This window comes from Typopeltis vanoorti, chromosome 12, assembly GCF_054136105.1.
Source record: "Typopeltis vanoorti isolate ZY-2024b chromosome 12, IOZ_Tvanoo_1.0, whole genome shotgun sequence".
NCBI classification, from domain to species: Eukaryota; Metazoa; Arthropoda; class Arachnida; order Uropygi; family Thelyphonidae; genus Typopeltis; species Typopeltis vanoorti.
This window is the reverse complement of record NC_143560.1, coordinates 117,948,111-117,969,926: the sequence shown is the minus strand read 5'-3', so window position 1 is coordinate 117,969,926 and position 21,816 is coordinate 117,948,111. Positions and strand designations below refer to the sequence as shown.

General features: G+C 36.9%; 1 protein-coding gene across 3 annotated transcripts in view; it reads right to left on the bottom strand.

Moving 5' to 3' along the window:
• The window catches only part of LOC150101170 (TELO2-interacting protein 2-like), a 161,364-nt gene that overhangs the window by 88,093 nt on the left and 51,455 nt on the right, over window positions 1-21,816 (bottom strand). For all 3 annotated transcript variants that reach the window (XM_090401444.1, XM_090401443.1, XM_090401445.1), the window contains one exon: window positions 19,332-19,496. In XM_090401444.1, the coding sequence (XP_090257570.1) occupies window positions 19,332-19,496 (165 nt within the window). The remainder of the gene's footprint in view (window positions 1-19,331; window positions 19,497-21,816) is intronic.

The following is a 21,816-nucleotide window of genomic DNA, read 5'->3' as shown; positions in this document are numbered from 1 at the left end:
TTTGGCTCCCACAGATTTTTTTCCACTTCCGAAAGATGAAGTGTGCCTTGAAAGGGAAGCACTTCAGCGACATTGAGGACATCCAACACACTATGTTGGATGTCCTCAACACAGTGTGACCCAGACACTGAAGGAGGTTCCTGTTCAGGACTTCCACCATGCATTCAAGCACCTGTATGACAGATGTCATACTGTGTGGAGTTGGAGAGAGATTATTTTGAATCTATGTAACTGACAATTCCAAATATAGTTTTTGTCTTGATATAATAATTGTTGTTTCATTACTTAATGAGCACACCATTTAACAAAAGCTGAAAACAGCATACTGAAAAAGAGGTTTTAATTTCACAATCACTTCTAGACATATTCTAAAAGCTGATTTCCTACACAGCATGGAAAAGGTTCTTAGTTTTCTACTATGGAATACTACTAATGATATTAAATTCTAAGCCACTATCCTTATCTCTTCCTCTTAAACTGGAAAGAGAAAGAGAGAGAGAGAAGGACACTGGTTTGACATTTTATTATCCTCAGTATTCCATGGAGTCCAAGAATCATGGGAGGTCATTTTTTCATAGAGCTCATCATACTGTGCTTTAAATACATTCAAATTCTTTGCAGATACCACACTCTCAGGCAATGCATTCCAATCATTTACCACTCTCTATGCAAAAAATCCTGCTTCTCACTTCTTTGTTCACACCCTCATTACACATCTTCCAGGATGACCTCTTGTTCTTCTTCCACTTCCACAATTCTATGAAAAATCTCTTCAATGTTAATCTTATAAGAACCCTTATGAACTTATATGTCTCTAATCATATCATTCCTCCTCCTATCCACTAGATTCTGTAAAATTGTATTTTCTCAACCTTTCTTATACTGTACGTTCTGGAGACCAGAAACCGCTTTAGTCAATTGCCAATGGTATCCATTGCATAACTGCTATAATTCGTTGCATTGTTCTCACAATTTTAGCAATATGTCCTCTAAATTTTGAATCCCTATCCACCATCAATCACCCCCAGATCTTTTACTTCCCCATCTCCTGCAACATATCCCTGCCAACCGAATACTCTGTATCTCCTCTTTGTTTTACAAATTTTAAAACCTTAACACTATTGAACTAGTGTTAAGGTTTTAAAATTTGTAAAATTTGTAGCAAAATTGAACTAGCATCCCCATTCCTGTGCTAATTCACTGAGTCCATTCAAGTCCTTTTGTAAAGCCAGGAGCAGAGAAGGTGTTGACCTTCTCTGCTCCTTATAGTTCTTCCCAACATTGAATCAGCTGCAAACAACTGAATATCCCCCATTCAAACCTTCCCCAATATCATTAACATACAGATTAAACAGCAATGGCTCTAAAACAGACACTTGAAGCATACCATTGTCCCCATACACAACTTGCCAATACCTATCACAACCAATTTCCAATCCAATATCCACTAATGCACTAATCTAATATCTAACCACATTCATTCTAGTTTAACTATCAGTTATCAAGTAGCAATCTATCAAAAGCCTTTGCAAAATCAAAGTATACTACTATGTATCCACTTCCCATGCATGTCACCTTATTGTAATAAGTAAGTAAATTACTAAAACATGACCTTCCTTTAGCAAATCCATACTGCCCGTCAAAGAGAATACCACTGTTGTCAACCCAGTTATGAATCTTGGTTGACACCAGCCTCTCCAACACTTTAAACAACACACAGATAAGCCTATAATCTGATGCTTGAGTTCTGATACCTCCCTTATGAAGTGGTACAAACTTGTTTCTTTCCATTCCTTCGGAACGTGACCCAATGTGAGTCTCATATTAAACAAGCATGTCAACTCCTAGCATATTCTCTCAAAATACAGGGTGTTATATAATCAAGTCACACAGCCTTATTAATATCAAGTTTACTCAATTCCTCATATGCCTGTTGTTCACACACAGTCAGTCTCTTCTCCTTCCTTTCCACTGCTCTCTCAAACTCTGCATGCTGCCATATTCACCAGTATTAAATACCTTTATGAGCTTCTCATTTAATATCTCAACTATATCCTTGTGGTGGTAATCCTTATAGCATTTTCTCTAATCAGTGTTTATATCATAATTATTCTTTTTTTGTTAACCTCTTTTAGCTAACCACTACTCATACTGCACTTCTGCCATCCTTACAAGCAAACTCATCACCTGCCTTGCATGTTCTTTGTACTCCTCACAGAATTGATTATCATTCATCTGAAGTCACCTCCATAATGTCGTCTTCTTCTGTATTGAATGCTTAATTTCTTTCATCCATCCATCCATTTCACATCAACCTTATTTCACCTTCTGACCGATGGAATACATTTAGACACTGTTTCTGCTAGATAGTTCTTGAACAGCACCCAAACAACATTGGTCTCCTTTCCATCCAGCTGCAAGCTAACTCCTAAGCTTTTCATAATCACCAACCTCGTAGTTTCACATATATCCTTTCCTCACATGGCTGGCAACTACCCAGGTAATCACTTCACTGTTACTCTCACCAACTGGAGAGAGATTTGATACCTCATTTATGATGACATCCTCTGATGAGATGAAGAAATCTGAGCCCCCTCAATCCTCATATTCTCTCTGTTACTCTCTCCTGTTCCACATTAACATTATTCTCTCTGTCTGAGGTAGTTGCCCCTCAAACAAGAACTCATTTTCTTTACTTCTGGTTGCTACCTTGTCATCCCAATCTATATTGCCACAATTAAAATTACCCATAATGATCAGACTTTTCCCATTTTCTTATACATTTCATAGTCACTACCCTCTACATTACCAGGTCTATAGTAACATCTGACTAAGTATTTCATTACATATACATTAACCTAACACCATGCTGCATCAAAAACTGTTTCCCCCCTTGCATGTCTGTGTGCATGGGCACAACTCCTTTTCTAAGATCAACAGCACTCTACCTCTCTTTTTACTTTTACTATCTTCACAAAAATCATCATACCCTTCCATCAATATTCCTGCTAGGATGTCATCTTCAACCAACCACATTTCACTTATTCCAACAAATTTTGGGTGAATGAACTCAAATCAATTCAATAACTTTGTTCCCCTTGTTTCTGATGCTTCTGGTATTTGTATACAAACAGAATAGTTAATTTCTGGATCTCTAACAAGTTTTGCTGATGCTGTTTATTAGATGCGACTTTTCTATGCTCTCCTCAGCCCACTACTCTCTCTCTCTCTCTCTCATTACCTATCCCAGAATCCTCTTCAAATCCAACTGTTCCACCTACATCATAGGCCATCCCATTCCATTCTTGTCTAATCAATCACACTGTGTTCCCATGTCCACCCTGAATCCCCCTCCCCATTTTGCTGTCTGTCTTGCACACTTGTTCTTGTACCCACCTCTCCATTAAAAAACACTGCTCCTCTTCTTACTTGCTCAGATCCATTCTCTGCACTCATTACTCTCCTTCCAGCAGCAGTCTCTTTCATACCAAAACCACTCAAATTTCATCCATTACTTTTATACAGTTCAAGTCATCCTTCAAATTCATGCCACACATTCACAAACTGTTCAAGCAATGCTGCTAACACATTCATAACCTTTGCTCTCTACTTCAACTCATCTCTGTCATACCCGGGCAATACACTTACTATCTTTCCTATCACACTATTATCTTTTATTCTTCTCAACAACCTCCTGATAGTTATTTGTTCCTACTACCAACTGTTTTGCTTGCTTAATCCTGTTATCCAATGCTTCAATCATTCTTATCATTTTTCCTCCAGAAAACAAACCTTGTGCATCTTCTCGTTCACCACATCTCTAATAAACAAATCTTCAGACAACACTACTCATGAGTTTTTCTTTTCCTCTTTCATAACAACATTATTCATTTCAGTCTTCTTCACTTTTCCACACATACAATTTGCTTTTACAACCACTTCATCTCTTGCTTCAAGTTCACCAACTCAGCTTGCACATGCCTTTTTATCACCAGTCACACTCTTTTCTTTATTATCAGTTTCACACACTTTCTTAACATTCACACAGTCTTCAGAGACATCTGTTTCAATAATTGTCGGCCGCTAGAGGGACTCGTGGTATGCAGTGTTTGTTGAGAGCTCCTGATAAGATAAGTGTTATTTTAAGTTATCATTGACAATTTTGCTTGAATATTACGTAGTTTTGTTTGCTTTTCGTATCTTAGTGTGTCTGTTTGTGTATTTTGGTGTTGTTGTTTCAATTATTAATTCGATAAGATACGATAGCACATGGCTCCGGTAAGAAAAAAAATGCAGCTAGTAATAATGGTTTGCCATCTTTGTTCAATAACGGTAACATAAAGGAGATTATGCAGTGTACTATCTGCGAAATGTATGCATTGCAGAGAGCGGTTGGAGTATGGTTAATGATGATAGTGGAGTTAATGTGTGCAGAAAATGAAAAAAATGAGGAATTAAAGTGTGTTTCAGGTCATGAGTGTGATATTTTTGTCAAATTTCAGAATGTAGAAAATAGCGATATGATAAATTGCAAGGTTGTACCAGAGTTGTACTTCTTAACAAAATGAAGGAGCGAGTGCTGTATGGAGATTTGACAAAATCATACCAACCTGGTGCGACCATTAAGGACATAAGTGAGTCTATTAGGGAGCAAAAGCAAAGAGTGAAAGAAATTATAGTTGTGGCAGGTACGAATGATTTGAAAGGAGATAAAATGATAGAGGACCTGAATGAACTGTTTGAGGTAGCAAAAGAAAAGAGTGAGAGAGTTAGGATGATTAGTCTTTTGCCGTGGTATGACAGTGAAGAGTTTAGGAGGAGGGCCATAATTGCAAATGACTTTATGCGTGGGTTATGCATGACGAGTGGTGTGGAATTTGTGGACGTGTGGAGTGAATTAGATGGGCGAAAGGATCTATATAAGATGGATGGTTTGCATTTGAATGGATTCGGTGTAAGGAGACTTGAAAAAGTGTTGTTGAATGAAGTGAATGTGCAGAATCAGGGAAACAAGATTTATTAAGGGGTGGGGGAAGTAGATATGCAGACCTTAGGGAGGTAGTTGAGTGTATGAATGAGTATAATATGCCCGAGCGAATAAGGACAACAAATCAGAATGGGATAGTTAGTATAAGGCATCAAAGTAGGAATGGGGCCAACAGAGGTCTGCAATTCATGTACACTAATGCTAGGAGTATTAGGAACAACCAAAAAAAACAAGAAGGAAGAATTTTTGGCCTTGGTTGGCACTTCCAGATCACAGGTTATTGGCATTAGTGAAACATGGCTGACTGAAGATGATATAGCTAGTGGGATTGAATGAGAGGGATATAGTGTGTTCAGGAATGACAGGGAGAATAAAATGGGGGGGGAGGAATATTATTAATGATAGCTAATGAGCTGCAGCCAAGGAGAATAGAAGTTAAATTGCAGGATAGAGAAAAGAGCATATTTGACGTTTGGTGTGAGATTGAGGCTCGCAGAACAAAATATACAATTGGGTGCTGCTATAGACCAGGTGATGGAAAAGATGGTGGCTATAGTATGCATAAGCAAATAGAAGAAATGAGTGGAAGGAGATAAATTATTATGGGAGATTTCAACTATGGTAGCATTGATTGGAGGGAGGAGAGGACACATGGGAGGAAGGAATTGGATTTTATGCGGTTATTAAGGAATAACTATCTGCGACAGCATGTAATGGAAAATACTAGGGATCAGAGAGTGTTGACCTAGTAATTGCATCTGAGGATCTGACTGTAATGAATATGACCACATTGCCACCAATTGGCGAGAGTGATCATAGGGACTTAACTTAGGAGGTGGCTAAAGGTGTGGAATTTACAATTAAGACAGAGTACATGTGGAATTATCGGGCTGGTAAGTATGACAAGCTTAGGAGTTTGATTGGTTCAGTGCTATGGCATGTAAAACTGCAACGGCTGGATGTTGATAGTGCATGGGAAGCGGTTAAGAAGTGTTTGCAGGAGGCAATGGCTGACTATAGCCATTGCCTCCTGGATGAATAACACCATTAAGCTTGAGCTGCAAGAAAAAGAAACAACTGCAGAGGGAATTTAAGGAGAAAGGTGACCTGCAGGCACATGAACGGTATAAAGCCCAGGCCAGAAGGGTAACAAGTGTGGTAAGAAAAGCAAAAGCAGATTATGAAAGAACATTAGCCATGTAGGCTAAAGAGAATCTCAAACAGTTTTTTCGATATATTGCAAGTAAAAGAAAAAATGTATATGGCAGAATGATTTCAAAGAATGCCGATGGTAGGGAGGTAACTGAATCAGTTGATATAGTAGAATTACTGAGTGAGCACTTTGCAAGAGAATATCATCCTGGTGGTGACATTGCAGAAATGGAAAACCAACAGCTAATACAGGCTGTGGTGAATGAAGTGGAGGTGAATAGTTATTACAAAACCTCAATGTCAATTCATCTACGGGATTGGATGGTATACCACCTCGTGTCGTACGAGAAGCGTCTAAAGAATTGTCAGTGCCTTTGACCATTTTGTTTAATTTGAGTCTCGGGTCTGGGTTAGTCCCAAGGGGGTGGAAAGAGGGGAAAATAGTTCTACTGCATAAAGGAGGTTCAAAGACTGCTGTTGAAAATTATCGGCCGATCAGCATATCAGGAATTGTTGTCAAGGTCTTGGAGAAAATAGTCAAGAAAAAAATACAGGATGGGATACTGTATGGGGGACAACAAGATTTTGTGAAGGGTAGATCATGCCTCAGTAACTTGCTCACGTTTTATAACATAGTGATCGCTGAACTGGATAAGGGTAATGATTTTACAGTGATTCTACTGGACCTTGCTAAGGCCTTTGACAGGATACCACATGGAATTCTAATCAGTAAACTGCAGCATATGGGGATGGATATAGGGTTGGTGAGATGGATAGAAGGGTGGTTGATGGAGAGATATCAGAGAGTAGTTTATTCAGGAGTAGAGTCCAAAAGATGGCCTGTGACTAGTGGTGTGCCACAGGGTTCTGTTCTTGGACCACTACTTTTCAATTTGTTCATTAACGATATAGGAAAGGATCTGAGAGGAAGTGTTCACTTGTTTGCTGATGATGCAAAGTTGGGTAGAGCAATAGTGAGTGCACAGGATGTCAAAATTTTGCAAGATGATTTGGATAGTTTGGAGGACTGGGCTAAGGAAAATGGATGTCAATTTAATGTGGCAAAGTGTAAGGTTATGCATTTTGGGGTGAAAAGATTAGGAGCAGTATATCACATTGGTGGAACCATACTCCAGGAGATTGATGAGGCTAGGGATTTGGGAGTGTTGGTGGACAAGGTGTTGAAGTTTAGGAGACACATTGCAAAAGTGGCTAAATCAGCTCATCAAATCACTTGGTTGCTGAAAAATACTTTAACAAGCAGAGACAAACAGGTTATTGTTTCTCTGTATCGAGCCTTGATAAGATCCCATGTAGACTACTGTGCCCAGATATGGGTGCCAGGGTTTCTTCTCGATGGGGAGGAGGTGGAGGGGTTCCAGAGATGAGTGACCAAGATAATAGCAGGACTATGGAATGAACCTTACGAGAACAGGTTGAAGATTTGTGGGCTGCAGAAATTGGTTGATAGGCGATATGATTGAGACATTCAAATTACTGAAGGGTTTCTATAAGATTAATTCAGATGTTTTTGAGAATAGGACTGGTAGTGGGAGGAGTAGGGCCATCCATGGAAGCTTGGTAAGAGTGTGGTTAGCAAGGGTGTTAGAGCTAGGTTTTTTACTTGGAGAGTGGTAAATGAGTGGAATAAGCTACCAGAGTCTGTTGTGGGTGCCATGACTGTAAATGAGTTCAAGGTGAAGTATGATAGATACTGTGTGAATGTTGAATAGTTCTTGACATGATATTGGGCCTCCCTCGATGAGTCTAAGGACTCCTTGGAGCTGCCCTTAATAATAATGACGCCATGTTCCCTATTATGATTCACAAGGCCCATCAGCATATCACACTTCTTGCACACCAACACTAGCTGCATTCTCTTATACATCCTCTCCAAGTAAACATCCACACCATCTTCCCATGCATATATTATACTCATGGCATTGTGTACCTTTCTCAAAAAATCCACGGCATTCATTTTATTTGTTTTGTGCTGACCTATGCAATGATCCACCTTTCAGTGCCATATACTGGCCACCTGGTGGTGGTTCTCCACCAAGTGGTTTTAAGAAAGAAATTTAAAAGAGGCCAAAGATATAATTATTCTTAAGGCTGACAAAAGCAACGCCACAGTTGTCATGAATGCAGCTGACTATGAATGAATCAAATATTTTTCTCTGCCTCTCACTCTTCCATCTATCTCCCCATCCAAGACTACAACCCTACATAACCTAATAATGAAGAAACCACTGAACTCCTATGAAACATGCTGACTTGGTCAATCCATTTCAAGAAAAAACTGAAGTCTATGCATCCTTTAACCCAAAGGCTGTATGGGGTACTAAAAATCCATAAGACTACTACTGGTACACCCTTAAGACTAATAGTGGATGCAATAAGTTCCCCACTTACCTCATATCAAAAATCTCTGAAATTTGTTAAAGAACCATACCCAACATTCAGACTCCTTCATCAAGAACTCTTCATATTTCATACAGAAACTATATGACAGCTTGATCACATCACTGGATATCCTTGCCAGTCCTGACATTTAGTTTTCACTGTTCACAAATGTTCTCGTTCAATGAATTTCTGGACCTCATTAAAGACTTCTTCCCTCCTGATGCAACAAAGTTGTTTAACCACTGCCTCCAATCTACTTACTTTAAATGGAACAGTCAATGCCTCAAATAACTTTTTGACCTAGCCACATGTGTTGATCTCTTTATCAAAAATTTTTAAAAAAAAGTTTCATCTGAAAACATAGCACTGCTGAGTTAAGCAACTTATCTCACTTAATTTATTCACCCTCAAAAAATAAATTCATATTGGAAATTGAAAGCAAAGGACAACTACCTTTTTTGGATGTACTCATCATAAAAAATTTGACAACAGCTTCAAATCAGATGTTTGCTGCAAGCCAACACCTACTGGACATTACCTCCATTCCTCATCTCTAGACCATCCTTCACAAAACATAGGAATCATTCTCTTAAAAACGTCTATCTTAAAAAGTGATGAAAAGATAAAAAGAACTGCAACTTCTACACCACCAATTCACTCTTAATGGATCTAGGCAAATGATTCAGAATATACTGTTTTCTAATCCCACTCCACATCCAAATCATAATGTAAATGTATGGTCTGTTGGGCCTTTGTAATATTATGCTATTGTTTACTATTATTACACTTTACTCTTAACCTTAAATTACTACAGGTTATCTAATCTCTAATACCTTGGGAACCTTGGAAAATTTATTTAACGCTACGACTGTGCCACCAAGATTCCTTTTTATAGGTATTAAATATAATTAAGATTACCTGCAGAATCTCTCTAGATCTATTTCAAGCTTTATTGACAGTCGTGGCTACTCTTATTGACCTTCGCTCACAGGTTTATATTTACTTAGAAACAGCGCATTGGATTAAGGATCAGTGAATACAAATTCTTTAGCATATAACATATTTATTAAACTACAATGAAATTATACAGTATCTTAAATGAACTGGCTCTTTCTAAAAATCTAAAACTAAGAATTATAATCTCTTAATAATTGTACATACATTAAAACATGCAGCATACAAGAATCTATGTTCTCATCCCAATACTAATTTGTTCATAAAATATATACTTCAATTAACAAGTTTCTCATATCTAAATTATACAAATTAATCTTCAGCTTCTTAGTCCGGAACAAACAATCACAATTAAACTTCATAAGTGTCCTGTAGACTATCAGTCTATTTTCCTTAATGTTAAACAAACACATAAAATTCTACTCACAGTTCTTCCCTGACACATATATCTCAACTGGCTTTTTGTTTTAACTCTTTACTGGTTCCACTGACTGCTTTTTCTGTCCTGGGTCTCAACATTCATGTGGGCTTCTTTCCTTTAGCGCTGTCGCATCATGGAGGACTCCCAGGGAATGATGCATATTACACCGATGCTTTCTAGGTCAGCTGATGGCTTTCAATGCACATGGCAGATTATCTTACTGGTAAGGCATTCTGGTCCGACTTCTCTTCTCCTTGATACCTCCTGGTGCCCACAGCTTCTTTCCGGACTTTAACGGACCCACGTCAGCAATGCTGGACCGAGACACTAAGAGAGGAGACTGCGTTCTTTCCTTGTTTCTGCATACCCTTTAGTTTTTCCTGATCCTTTCTTATACCTCTCCTGTGGTCCCTGGAATTAAGGGTTGAGAACCCCTAATATTCCCACGCAAAAGGGGATGTGACCTTCAAAGTTGTTGATTACTTCTGTTTCCCACAGAACACACAAAAAGCAGTCTTCTTTAACAAATGCAGGGTATCCTTGTTCGCCACCTTTGTTAAATTCGTCCTTGAGACTTGCATTTGGTTAAGCTTAAACACAATTGAAATCACTTTACATTGCTTCTAAGCTATTTCTTAAAAATTTGAACCACATCAAATGCTGGGCTGCTTTCTGAGGCATTGCCCTTGAAATATACACTTTAACATTCATACATTTTTAACATATATTTGCATGGTTTTTCAGTCACAAAATTATTACAACTACAGAGTTAATATATACCTCATATACAAAATTCATAACAAAAATTTACAATCAGTGTTAAATTACAATATCCTTCTTTATACAATATTCATGACCTCTGTAAAAGTCAATGCAAAGTTAAGAAATTTTTACTGCATTGAATTTTACAATAATATAATATGCATTACACTGGCCTCCCCAAAGACAATCCCATCTATAATCATCCTGGGGTTTACAGAATTCCGTGTTTCTGTGGCCTTTCATACATAGGTCAGACTTCTAGAAGTTTTGAGATAAGAAAGATTAGGTTTAGTTCATCACTCTTTGCATACACATCATGACATCGATGGGACAAGAGCTCTACACCTTATCTAGAAGACAATTTTCTCTCATCCAATAAAGGAATCAACCATGGTTATTTTCTCTCAAGGACTAATTCTAAGTGACATTTGGAAATCTTTTATTAGATTTCTTCTCAAGCTAGATTTCAACCTTTCAGCTAATCATCTCGTCTGAGCACATTCAGCAAAATCTTCACTAGAATAATATTAGAAAGAATGAAACATGAAACTGAATGTAAACTGAGGAAACAAGAAGCAGCTTTCAGACCTAATATATCATGCACAAACTAAATAACTCCAAGAATAATTTTTGAACAATCAATAGACAGAGCAGCCTGTATTTGGGATTCATTGACCTTGAAAAAGCATTCGATAGTATAAACAGAGAAGTAATTTGGGCATTAACAAAATATTATGGCATACCAGAAAAAATAACTAATATGGTAAAAGCAATGTATGACAGTTATAAAATCAAGATAATATGTAATGGGAATTTAAGTAAAGAAATAAAAACAACAAGAGGTGTAATGCATGGGTGCATACTCTCCCCTATAATATTCTTAATAGTAATAGACTGGGGTGATGAGAAATACAACAGATGAAAGAATTAATGTGTAATGGGGATGAAAAAATAAATTAAATGACTTAGAGTTCACTGATGATATATGCTTGCTAGCTCAAAAGCACTACCATATGCAAAGAAAAATAAATAATTTAAACCTGGAAGCCTGAAAGTGTGGCTTAAAAGTAAACCAAAATAATGAACATTAATCCCAAACAAAATCTAACACTCCAACTTATAGAAGAACCAATAACAGGTGGATACTTTTGTTTATCTCCCAGATCAGTGTTGAATGCTGAAGGTGGAACAGAATTCAACATTAAAAATGGAATATATAAAGCCCAAATTGTCTTTAATACAATGAAAAATATATGGATAAGTGAAGAAATAAATCTCAAGAAAAAAATAAAACTCTTTAACATAAATGTAAAGACTTCTGCTAAATGGATCTGAAATCTGGAGATTAACCAAAAGGAATATAAATAAACAGTCTTAGAACTGCCAGCGTAGTCGGCCGAGTGGTTAGTGTATCTGCTCTCCAGCCAAGAGGCTGTGGGTTTGAATCCTGCTGCAGGCATCAATGTTTGCGATTGTCTGTGAAAATACTAGTGCTAGTGGGTAGTAGATAGTGTTGGTGTAGATGATGCAGTTTGCTGTAGTTGGTGGAATGAGTGGTGGAGACAGAGAGTTGTAGAGTAGGTGCCTTCCCTCGATGAGTCTCTGGACTCCTTGGAGGTGTCACGTAGTAATAATAATAATAGAAAGATATAAATATACTGGCCAAACAGAATTTCAAACAAGACATTATGGGACAAAACAAATTGAACTGACATCGAAAAAGAAATAATAAAAAGAAAACACAAGTGGATATCCCAAGATGACCTGGAGGAGAGAAATTAAAGCAGAGATGAAACAGCTGGGAAAAATCCTGGAATGAAATCAAGAAAGAAGCAATGGACATAGTCAGATGGAAAACAATGATCGAGACCTGGTGCACTGCAGGGAGTGAAGAGGATAAGTAAATAAGTGTAGGGTGGCCATAATTAAACTTGTTCTATCCAGAGTCTTATGTAGCTTGATCTAACAACTGGAATGTCACCAAATTTGGTAACATTCCAGACTAATTAAGACATGGGATGAAGGATTCTGTGGAAAAAAAAAATTAGTTCAAAAAGTTGCCGTTAGGGGGGAGGAATATGGCACGATACAATGTGAAAAAAGCATTTAAAATGGACAGACAAATGAATAACAAAGACTGAACTGAAACGAAAGATTACCTTTATGCATTGCACTTACAATAACATGGCAATAAAACATTTAATATCAATTTAATTTGGCACAGTAATTACAGTTTGCAACAGGTTTGTTAGCACACTGAGTTCAGCAATGTGAAAGAGGACCTGGTTCAATGTGGCCACTGTTCTTGTGGACCAGAAACTGAATCCTGCATACAGCAATTGTAACATATTTGTAACATTGTAACAAACATTCCTTCAAGCATTGTAACATGTTTGAAGGAATATTCATCACACTCCATGATACATTGTCCTTCAGGTAACCCCGCACCCAAAAATCGCATGGAGTAATATCAGGGGAGCGGGTGGCCATGCAGCTGGAAAGAAGCAACTAATCACTCTTTCTTCTGTGAATTGACTGATAGAAGCTGCTGTACTGATTGTGCAATGTGGGAAGATGCTCCATCTATAATAAAAGCGGTTTTGTCCAGACATTGTCATTTGCTTGAGAAAGTTATCTCACAATAGCTCAATAAATTCAGTTTCATTCTTCTCATGAGATTTTACTGCTACCCAATCAATATTTAGGTTAATTGAAATCTCCAATTATGATTACTCTTTTTTTGTGCCTATTGTCTCTATTTGGTGGCAGAATGATGAAAGAAACTGTTCAGCATATTGCAATATTTCTGTACAGTAATGGAAGAAGTTATCGGTCATGTTGGAGTGATGTCCTCAAAAAAGAATGGCTCCATTATAAAATCTGCTATATAGCAAATTTTATAATGTAGCTATTTTATTTTTATTAATAATATTTAAATTATTTTCAAACAATTTTCTGTGAATGTAATGGGTGTTCCAGGAGTACATGGGACAACTCGGAAGCCAAAATTTGACAATTTTGGATATTTACAGTCCTATTCAGATAAAAATGTGCCTCCTCTCCCCACAAAATTTTCCAATGCCAAGCACTTCCAACTTCCAATCTGATCCGAAACATTAGAACAAATGTCAGTTGCTTATCATAATCATTGTGCAGTAGCTGCTGTATACAGCAGACCTTGTATGAATAAAATGTAATAATTTTGGCAAGACTATCCATACCGTGGAATAAGGCATATCCAATTGCTGCAATACTCCATGGGCACTGCTACTACCAGAAACATTTATGTATGAGCTGCAATAAGAGCTGCAATAATTGCAGTGACAACTTCTTCAATTACCTGTGGTGGCACTGGTTTCCATCCTCTGCCAGGTTGAACTTCTAAAGATCCTCTTTCATCAAACTTTCAAATCCTCAATCTAACTACATTAACTGACAGAGGACCTTGACTCAAGTTCTGGTGGGTTTTAAACTCATGAAAAGTGGCTGATACAGTGCAATTGTTAAGGTAACGTGAGGTACACAATTGAACATGTCTATCAATAGGAAGGCATTTGTGAAGTTTCCCTTTACTTTATAGCTCTTATTATGCCAGCAGAAAAGTTGTTCAACTTTGTTTTATACAAATTTTTGAGTTCCTGGACTAAAACAGCATCGTATTCCCTCTATTGGAGATTTTTCAAAATAATTTTTTTTTTTTTTTTTTTTTTTTTTTTTTCCCAAACAGAATCCTTCTTTCTATGTCTTGATTAGTCTCCCTACCAAATTCGGTGACATTCTGGTTGTTAGACTGAGATACATGAGGCTCTGAATAGGGGAAGTTTAATTCTGGCTATCCTGTAAGTATGCATACATCAGTCTGCTACTGTGTATTGTTTAGGCAAATGTATACATGACAAGGGCTTCTGTGATTACTTACCAACATCACTTCATTAATATAACTAACGGATTTAGGGAGGAACTTCAGAAGACAAGACCAACAGTCCAGTTGCTCATCTATAATACAGCATAATTAATGACATTCATAAAAAAAAGTCGCTACAGTAATAATATAGCTGAATAATCATTATTGTTCCATATTTGCATTTTCCACTATCTAATAAAACATAATGATACCATTTAGCACTGTTTCAGTTGGCACTCCAAGTTCTAGGGACATATGTATACCGAGTGCTAACCAGGGTATTACCATATAATGTCATAAACTGATGCAGTTTAGCACTCCAAATTCTAGGAATACATCCTGAATGGTCTTCTGAGTGCTAACCAATGTTAGCACTCAAGATACCGTATTTTGTCTGCTTGCTTACCTACCTACCTACCAACCATTGGCATATATTAAAGTTATTCTTCTATAATCATTCTTCCTTTTGTTCTTGCCATGCACTGAAACAACTCTTTGAAATTTCCTTTGGCTTGTTTAGCTAATTTCCTCTTATAATGTGATTTTTGTCTTTCTCACCAAGAAGTATGACAAATACGGTCACACTTCTTGCTTATGCTTTGTACTGCTCATGGGCCTGTTGATCACTGTTCTTCTGATCTTGGATATACAATATAATACTGCTTTCCTTAAACATCCCTTGGACATTTCCATGCACTGATAAAATCCTTCCCATGCAGTTTCTTATTCATCGCTAAGCTGCTTCAGTTTATAGCTCCACACCTCTTACTTTAAAATTTCACACTTAGCCATCTCCCAGGTCAAAACATGCGATCACTCCTGCCAATCAGAAGCATAGCAGTTACCATAGTTAAACAAATTTTCTCATACTCGTACCAGATGCAACACTCTCTCAGTAGTTGAATAAATTCCATTTCCTTCTCTCCACGTGCTGTCTTTCCTCCTTCCAATCTACACTCCCACAAATGCAATCCTGCATGATGATTACTTGCTCTGTGCTAAAAGTGCTATTTTTTCAATGCATATCATCCATGTTTTTCTGCACTTACTGGCTTATAGCAGTAATCAATTATATACCTTTTCTGTTGGCTCTTATTTCACACCAGAGCTTCAAAAATATTATTTTTCTCACTCTATCTTTCTGGTGATCATTTACTCTTGTTTGTTGCAATTTTTTTGCTAAATTTTTACTTTTTTCATGACTTTACAACATAATCGTTCATGGCACAAGCTTATGTGTTAGCTAAGTATACTTTTTTCTTTCATGTATTATTTCTTTATTAATAAGTGTAAAGGTGAAATTTTACACTTATTTTGCGATTTATAAATCTGCTACTCAACATTTTCAAGCAGTGATTTATTTATCTGTAAAACTTCTTTTTGTATGTTTTATTAAACAGGAAGCCCCTTCCTCATGGTTAGCCTAGTCGCTTTGCAATCATATGCTTGGGGAAGGAGCGTCCCAGGTTCGTTTCCCGTCGAAGATATGAGGAACTTGAGGATCTTCCTCAGGCATAGCCAAGTTAGCCGGTCTTGGGCGCAGGCAGTAGGCTTTTTTCCCACCAGTTTATCTGGCCTTTTTCATCCCGCAAGCAGGCACACTGGCCCTGTGAACATAAGCTTCTACAGCCAAAAATATATCCCCCCCCCCCAGCAGCAGACTAGGCGACAGGTCAGTTGGGAGTGGTACTAACAAGTAGTTGCATCTAAGTAATATGCAGACCCTGCATAGGAAGCGGGAATAACGTGTAGTGAAAGAAGATTAACCAGGAAGCCCCTCACAAATGGTTGTAAACCTATAGTACATTAATACTATAATATACTATAGTATTAATGTACTGTAGTACATTAATACTGTTAAAAAATATAATAAAATAATGGGATGAAAAACCTGAGTTTCTGGGAGGAAAAAACCCACTGCCTGTGCCAGAGTTTCTACTGTTTCTCAAGTTAGTTGAGAACCAGTCGAAAGAAGTCTTAGAAAATGTTTCTCTAGTCAGCAACTAGAATTGAACCAGTCTTTCTTCAGGTGGCCATGCTTGTATTATAAGGATAATAATATATGATTATTAGTATTATCACAGATCTCTGTGCACTTACAGAACTAGACCTAATGTAGAAGAGCCAAGATTAAGAAAAAAATTTTCTGTGATGAAAATTACTTCTAAATTTTTATCACAGAAAGTCACTTTTGTTTTCATATAATTAATTTTTAAGGTGAAATGTTCTATCTTTTGTGACATTTTTGCTGTAGGCATCCTATAATAAACTAAAAAAATACATTTTTTGAAGTTATATTTCTTTATTCATTCTAGCCACTAATCTTATATTTTTCTTAGATGAATGGGTAGCAACTGATTTTTAAAAATTAATACATTTTATAATTTTCCATTAGTTTTAAATATTTAAAAAAAAAAGGTATACTTTTCACTTGACTAAAGATAAATGAAAAAAAGTAATACCTCTAAATTAAGTATTAATAGTTTAATAGTTTACAAATAAAACTGTTGGAAAAATTAATATGACCTTAATAAATTGCTGTGCAGCGCAAATGAAAGCAGTGATGTTCTATTGTTGGAAAGACCCAACAATAGGACATCACTTTTTAAGATGTAAGAGATTCCATGTAAGAGATGTGAAACTTTTGTTATGGGTGTTTCATATAGATTTGAATTAGGCAGTCTGATATAGCAGGGTTTTTCTCCTGGAAACTCAGATTCCTCAGGCAAAATAGTCAAACCAGAAAATAAATACAAGCAATGAATCCACATATGGCCCGAATACCAGATATTAATTAGGTATCCCTTCTTTCACATATCTACCCGAGGTCTTAATGAAAATCTATTTCTTTCTGATTATTCAAACTGGAAACTGAAAGATGGTAAGTATATATCCAATTGTAGTCAAAATAATATCTAAAGTTCATCTTTTCCTTAACATGTTGGGTTCAATGACCTGTCATGGGAAAGTAACTCTGGCTCTATAGAAATCTAGTTAATGCTATGACTGGGAGTTACAGTAATTGTATCTGCAACGGTCTACCATGTCTGTTAATTGTGTGTATTCTTTGGTTTGTTTGCCTTCCAGAATTAAAACCATAGTTTCTGGGAAGAAAAATCCTGCACTTTATATGGAACTAGTTAACTGACCTTTAGTTGAAGAGATCTTATAAAGTTCAACCTAGGGATTAAATTCAGGTCTTTCCAACTAAGGGAATGCCTCATTAAACTATGGACAGTCATATATATGAAGTTTTAAATAAATAATAAAAAATTTCAGTTTTTAATCAAGAAAAACATAGAACTTGCTTGTAGATTCAGTGATTTCTGAACTTGATGTAACAGAGCATTTAGCATATTGCTTCCTTTATGTAGAAGAGCAATAAATTAATATGTTTATATATTAATTTTTAGCCTGTGTAACTCAGTGGAAGCAGTGTTTACATCCTTTGTGCTAGGCTACCTGGAGATAGACTTAATTCACTAGTTGCCAACTAGAGAAACTTTTCTAAGCCTTTCTATGACTGGTTCCTGAGTTAGTCAATTTCTGGCACAGGCAAACAGGTTTTTTCTCCAAGAAACTTGGGTTTTTTATCCTGTAAACTCAAGAAAATCAACCATAGAACCCACACTATTATAGACAATAACATATCCTGTTAGAGACAACAAGATGGAGGTACTTACATGCCAGTCTCTTCATCAGTTGCTGCTTACAATTAGTGATAGTCTTGGGCCAGCTATCTCTGATTGGCTACCAGCAGCAGAGATTGAACTGTCCACTCAGTCTCTAAAAATTAGAGCTAAAACAGCCTTGCCTACTCCCTATATAGGAATAAAAGGCATTGGCTGATTTTTTTTTATGTATTAATTTTTTCTTTATGCTTATCTTTAATCTTTCTTATATCTAATTCTTCTTTATGAAGGAGTAATAAATACATATATATATATATATATATATATACATACATATATAAGGTCCTGTTCTAAACAAGACCAAAGCGTAAAAACTAATATATTGCATACTTTGAATAATTCACCACTGACATTATAAGGCAAATCACTGTAAAATATATCATTTAACACTTGATCAATACTGATGTGATGAAATAGGCTGTTTTTCAGTATGAAGTTGTGAATCAACTTATAACTAGCATTACATTCAGTTGCAATGTAACCTAATGTTGTTAGGAGCATCACTTTGCTGAAATAGTTTACCTACTAATTCAGACAAAAGACTACAAGATAGTAATTATACCTGCAATTATAAGAAGAAACTGCGAGAGAGAGAGAGAGAGGAGGGGGGTGGAAGAGGACGATTGTCTGGAATATAGAAATGAGAATGAAAAGACAGAGCAAACATATGAAATATGAGAGCAATCATATCTGCTTAATGCCCTCAGTGGCATGAAACTATATTTTTTTCCATAACAGGATTCCCAGTTTCTTGAGACAATCAGAAGATATAGGAAATAACACCCACAGAAACACACAAATGAGGTTAGAATAAGAAAGGAAAAAAAAAGTGGAGAGAAGAAAGACAATTCAAGAGAAAAGATGTCGAAAAGAGAAGGATGAGATTGCAACAAATTGATGAATACTCCATTTAAATACCTTCACAATAATAAACATGAAGCGATTTTTTTTTTTTGCAAGATTTTTGATCAATTTAGAATAAATGAAAAACTGAATTAATGAATGAATATTAAAATAAACAATTATCACTCATGAATATTTTCTTCATATACTTACATTTTGGGTCGCAAAGTTTCGACAACTGCTTTCAAAAACTTCAAGCAAATCTAACATACATGGATGCAATGCACTAACAAGTGATGGCTCATTAATATACAACAAAGGATGTAATGCATGATAAATTAAATCTGCTCTTCCATACATTTTAAGTTCAGTGGGAGGCTGGAAAATATTATAAACATTATAAAAACAGTTAAGGAAAGACACAGTAAAAATCAAAATATGCACTAGCAGCAACTTTACTGGGAAAACATCCCTACAACAGACTTCAAAAATTCACAGAAATTATATTATCATAAGTTTATCACAATGCACAAAAAATTACAGCACGAATGCTGAGTAATGGCTCATTAGATATTTTCTAATGAAAACTATAATTAAAAAAAATTAAAAACTATAATAAGTTTTAGAGCAGCATGATTTTCAGCAGAAGAAGGGAAGCTGCCATTATTATGTAATATGGTCATTGATGAGCTTTACAAAACAACTGTGAAAGGGTTTCATAAACTGGTGCATAAGCAAGAAAACTGCCAGCTGGCAAATCTCAAATAGCTGGAAGCATATTGGCTGAGATCTGTAAAGTATACCTTTTTTATATATATATCTGATCTATACACATAAGATCTATAGCACATTACTGCCATGTGTGGGCAAGAGGAATAGAAGAAAGGAAGAGTCTGTTCATATTTTGCCTGAATAGCTGAGGGTTGTAATCTCAGCGGAAGGCAGAGTTGGGGGGGGGGGATTTTTACGGTGAAGTTTGGTGAGTTTTAGATGGACTGTAAAAGATGTTGGTTAGCAATGGCTCTTGTTTTAATGATTTTGGAGTCGAGTGGAGGAATAATAGTGGCCAGTTCAGCAGAGCACTGTCCATGAAAATATCTGTAGAAGAGGCAAAAACAGAAACTGAACATCTGTGAGAGTAGGATCATTTATTAGCTGAATTGCCCTCTTCTGGATAGAATTGAATGATCTTAGAGAGGATTTTGGTGCACCACCCCAAATATGGGAGCAATATTCCATGGCTGGGCAGATTTGGATTTTGTAAAGAGGTAGCAGTTGTGAGGGTGTGAAGTAGTGTCTTGTGTGAAAATGTACACCAAATATTTTGGTGGCTGCCGAAGTTATAGTCGAAATATGGTTGTGCCAAGAAAAATCGGAAGTGCAGGTCTGTCAAAGAAGAGAAATCTGATCGTGTTTAGATATCTCAGTATTACTGAAAATAAGGGAGAGGAATGGAAACTCTTTCTTGTGAGAGATCACACAGAACTAAGTTTTGGTGGCATTGAAGTTGACAAGGTTGTCCTTGCCAACCAATGAGATAGAGCTAGGAGATCTGAATTCAGGTTCTTGGTCATGGTAGATCTTGACAACTCCAGTACTTTGGCACGACAAGGTTTGTTGAATAAAAAGGAGGAATGAAGTGCACTGCTATCAGCAAAGCTATGGATGGGATTGGAAGTCTCTGAGAGCAGATCATTTATATACAAGAGGAAGAGAGTGGGTGAAAGAACAGAACTCTGAGGTACTCCAGCATTGTGATGAAATCTGGAGATCGTCCACCATGACATGCAGTGAACGATCAGTGAGAAAGTTGTGATCCAGTTGCAGAGTGAGGAAAACAGACCATAGGATGGCAGTTTGATGAGTAGGCCCCTGTGCCAAACCTAATCAAATACCTTTGAAATGTCAAGAGCAACCATGTGAGTTTCTCCAAATGTCTCCATGGTCTGAGTCTATAGGTGGGTAGTGAAAGCAAGATCAGCTATAGATCACGAGTGATGGAATCCATACTGCTAGTCACTGATTAGTTGGTATGTCTCTAGGTGATTCAAGAGTTGGTTGTTGACGACCTTCTCCATAATTTTTGAGAGAACAGACGTGAGAGCAATTGGACAGTAGTTCATTGGTTGATTTTTGTAACTTTTCTTTGGGATGGGCTGGATGTGGACTTGTTTCCATGTTGTAGGGTAGACGCCTGAATAGGATAGATTGAAGAGGCAATACAATAGGTGTTAGTTCTGGGGCACAATTTTTTAACACAATAGGTGAGATGCCATCAGGATCAGATACCTTATTTGTGTTCAGGTTGTCAAGGATCCTTCGGATTTCTTTTTGTCGAAAGACTATGAGAGACATGAAGAGAGCCGTTCTTTGTGGAGTAGAGGAAACTTTGCCAAGGTCATCAATGCAGGAACTGAAAGAGAAGAGTGATGCCAGTAATTTGGCCTTGTCTTTTGGTAAGATGACTACAGTGTCATTGGGATGTGAGAGTGGTGAAAACCTGGGTGGGCAAAAGTTGTGCCCAATGGCCTTGGCAAGGGACCAGAAGGAATGACTACCATTTGGACAGGAGACGAGTTTGCAGCATTTGGTCCTTTCGAATTCTGGTGATGATTCTTCTGCAACTGTTGCGAGATGCAGTATAGGCAGAGAGGGCTGCTGGAGTTTTGGCCTTGAGCCAATTGTGATAAGCAAAGAG